The sequence below is a fragment of the Gavialis gangeticus genome, unplaced genomic scaffold (genome assembly GCF_001723915.1).
Source record: "Gavialis gangeticus isolate Ggan-Ray unplaced genomic scaffold, GavGan_comp1, whole genome shotgun sequence".
In the NCBI taxonomy this organism is placed as follows: Eukaryota; Metazoa; Chordata; order Crocodylia; family Gavialidae; genus Gavialis; species Gavialis gangeticus.
The window spans coordinates 11,228,091-11,231,861 of record NW_017728997.1 but is presented as its reverse complement, the minus strand read 5'-3'; the positions used below and the strand labels follow the sequence as shown (position 1 = coordinate 11,231,861).

General features: G+C 35.8%; 1 protein-coding gene and 1 long non-coding RNA gene across 14 annotated transcripts in view; one reads left to right on the top strand and one right to left on the bottom strand.

The window, feature by feature from the left end:
- The first annotated feature begins 2,193 nt into the window (after positions 1 to 2,193).
- The window catches only part of LOC109288973, a 2,954-nt gene continuing 1,376 nt past the window's right edge, over positions 2,194 to 3,771 (top strand). The window contains exon 1 of the long non-coding RNA XR_002095268.1: positions 2,194 to 2,673. This is a non-coding gene — a long non-coding RNA (uncharacterized LOC109288973). The remainder of the gene's footprint in view (positions 2,674 to 3,771) is intronic.
- The window catches only part of FOXP1 (forkhead box P1), a 540,709-nt gene continuing 539,971 nt past the window's right edge, over positions 3,034 to 3,771 (bottom strand). For all 13 annotated transcript variants that reach the window (XM_019504753.1, XM_019504749.1, XM_019504755.1 and 10 more), the window contains one exon: positions 3,034 to 3,709. In XM_019504753.1, coding sequence (XP_019360298.1) covers positions 3,565 to 3,709 — 145 coding nt within the window. In that variant the 3' untranslated portion in view covers positions 3,034 to 3,564. The remainder of the gene's footprint in view (positions 3,710 to 3,771) is intronic.

The window sequence follows — 3,771 nt, the reverse complement described above, 5'->3', positions numbered from 1 at the left end:
TTTTAAAATTAAAAAAAAAAAAAAAAAAAAAAAAAAAAAAAAGTCAGGGATTTTCTCCCACATGTCAGCAAATGTCATCCAATATTCTTAAAGCAAGGATAACTAAATAAAATACATGTGCAGCATATTCTGCAATTCCATTACATACAGTAGTTTTTTTTCAAAGCTTTTTTTTTTAGTATAGTTAATATAAAGCAGTTGCACAAAAAGCAAAAGGTGTTTTGACAAACAGGTATGCATTTATTCCTTTTGAGGAATGATATCTAAAAAAAGGACCTTTCCACCTTTTCTTCCCTCCCCCCACCCCCAAAAGACAAAGGCTCACACAGACACATTGGGATATATATGTACAACATAATAAACCCCACCCTAAAGAAGCAACTGTATATCCAAAGGGATACAGAATCAGAATTGTAAAAATCATAGTGAAGTTTGCTTGATGTAAAGCCTGAGATTTTCAGTTGGTTCTTCTGCAAGGCTGTGACACCTGCCAGATATGTTAAAATCTAATTTTTTATTTCTTTTTCTCTTTTTTTTTTTTTTGCTACAGTCTTTAGACTAAGCATGCAAGACATACAACTAAGTGCAACTGAGTGAAATGTATTTTTTATTTACTCATTCCCTAACAGTTTGAACTGAGGTATGCGTACTAACAGTTTCTCATGCTGTTATCTTTACTCATGTCTAGCTACACATGCTGAGAATGAACTAATCTACCAGATTTTTATCCCCTTTTTTGAATACCGAACTAACCAGCAAACCACTCAGTTTAGAAGCACAGGGATCACTTCTCGTGATCCCCATCTGGCTACCGCCGGCACGTCATGAAGCTGCCTGGATATAATTAAAAAAAAAAAAAAAAAAGTTTCAAATGACCACAGACTGCCCCCTTTTTTTTTTTTTCTCTCTTTTCTTCTTTTTTTTTTTTTAAACAGAAAGCAGAGTTGAGCTTTAGAAAAGTAACTGCCAATAATTATTATTTTTTTGTACCAAAGCTTGAGAGTGGACAGGAGTGTTATTTCCTTATGAAACATGCTGACCAAAAAACTAAAACAAACCCGAGCAAATGTGCCAAGATAAACAAAAATTAAAGCTGCCATCCTAGCACAATCCTTAAACAAAAGTGGCATACAATCTGTAAAACCAAAGACCAAAACAAAAATTTGTTTTTACTCTAGAAATACTATTATGTGGTCCAGTTAAATTGTGGGAGCTTTTCTGTTCTCTTCTGGATTTTATTAAAACTGTCTCCTTTATTTGATACTCTAATTTTCTGCAAAAGAACCGTATGTGTGCGCGTTTGCTCTCTCCCGCTCCCTTCTCACAGCTCCTCCTGTAACACTGTTTCCTAGGCTGAGTCTCAAAAGCTCTCCTCGATTTCTCTTTCCAGAATTTCAGTTTGGTCGCTTTAAAGGAACACGAATAAAAAGTAACAACTTTGGTTCAGTCATCTACTTGGCCTTCTAAATTTACTAGAATAAAGGAGCAGTTTCTCTCTCGGATTAGCAATAGCCCATATCTTGTCATTTCCCTCTAAATTCTTCAACCTCCTTTGATCAACAATAAGAGGATATTTGGCTTCATAAGATAAAGCATATAACAGAGAACATAATTTACCTTTGTGTAATATCTTTGGTAATTTTAGGAAAAAAAAAAGGTACAAAGAAGAATATAAATTAAGCTCTGAAAGGCTTTTTTTTTGTTGTTGAAATCATAAAAAAGCTACAGTCCTACATAAATAAATGAGTGACAGAAAAGTGGCTGCAGAATGAAAACATTTAGGTGTTTGGTGACCAAGGTTTACTGACCTATAACAACAGCTTTTTTGTCTGTAATGTTTGCTTCGTCGAGCACTGCTAGTTTTGCCAAACAAGCCCCAGTCCTAGCTCTTGTCCTATATTCACTGGTTTCTACTATGAGGTTTTGATACTGGCTGGTGTAATATTGCATAACAATCTTAACTGCAGTACAGGATTTGCACAGTTGAAAATTAACACTTTAGCATTAGTGGGCTCAGTCCTTATTAACTCCCGTAACAAGTTCAATCTGAAATCTAATTTGTATTCAAACAGATTAATGCCGTCGAGCAATCCTGAACTGATGTTGAACTGCAAAACATCACCACGTACAATAACAGTTTAATGAAGTCATCTTTCCAACCACTATTTGGAAATGCAAAAAAATCACCCCCCCCCAAAATTAGCATCGTAAATGGATAGGTACCCCCATTTTGGTAATCTTAGATATTCCAGAAAGATTTGTTGGCCCATTAAAACTCATGTTAAACAACTGAGAGCTTGCCACTGTAGTATTCGTTCTCTAATGAAGTGAATTCTGTTGGTGCTGCGTATGTTTCTTTGTGCTGTTCAATTTTGTGGCATTTGCTAATATTCAACGTTGCTGCCAAAAAAAAAATATATATATATCTCAAAAAACTAAAACCGAAACAGAAAATTAAAAAAAATACTGCTTTGTGGAATGAATCTGTGTTGCTTCCTACAGTGTTTCTATGTTCGTCTGTCATTCATTCTCATTCTTGCAGTACTTCATTCCCTTCCTCTCTGTTGGACAACCTTTCCACGGACATAGTGCAGCATTTGGGACCTTTTCAGAAAAAGAGACACCAAAATGGAATGTTTTCCATAGCAAAAGAAAACATGGTGGCATCTGAAGGTAACTGGAATGAATGACAGAAAAAACTACAAACAATTCAATGACATTCAGCTTCGTATAATAAAAACACCTATTAACATTCATCACAAAGTACAGAAAACATGAAGCCTCCAAGAGGCTCTGGGCCCACCTGAGCCCTGAGGTCAGAACTTAAAATGGTAGGGGAGAAGTTTGGAGGGGTGGGGGGGGGAATAAAAGCAATACATTAAAACGTTTGGGATAATTTTTTGTTGAACCCCTCCCCAATACATACACACACACACGCACACGCAGGCCTTCCCCATCCCAAATGGAAGCAAAAAAAAAAAAAAAAAAAAAAAAAAAAAAAAAAAAAAAAAAAAAAAAAAAAAAAAAAAAAAAAAAAAAAAAAAACAAACAAAAAAAAAAACAAAAAACCCCAACAAGGAAAGAAAGAAAGAAATGGAGTAAAAGGCAGTGATAATCAACATGCAGTACTGTGCAAATATGTTGTCCATTGGAATCCTTAAAATTTGGGCAAAGGCTTGATCTGCAGTTTAGATGTACATGCTCAGTTTGATGTCCTCAGTGTCCAAAATTGGCAGGACTGCAGTCCAAAGTCTGCTGCTAAATGTGAGGAAGTGAATCAGTTTAGCAAATTGACAACACTGATGTTGACTGTAAGAGAGGAAAATCCCAAGTACCAAACAAGTCCATCCAATGCACAGAGTACAAATTCCTTTTTTCAACAAAAAGTAGAAAAATCAAAAATCCTCCCAAATGGGATACTTGATGGCACTAAGAGTTAACATATTTCATAGTTGTCAAAATGGACTGAGAATCCTCCAGACTGTACAATAATGGAGAGATTTCACAGCTAAATTTGACGTGTTCTTCCAATCTTCATTCTCAGGACAAGGATGTCAGACATATTCACTCTATGTCCTCATTTACAGGTTCATCTTCATAATCTCTGTCGTGATCAAAATCTGGACTGTGATTGGCTGTTGTCACTAAGGATAGCGGGCCTTCATTTTCGTCTGGATCTAATGGTTCTTCTTTGACATGCACGGGGTGCCTAGGGAAACAATTAAAAACAGTCCATCAACAACATCCCTGTTCAACAAAAGACCATACTGT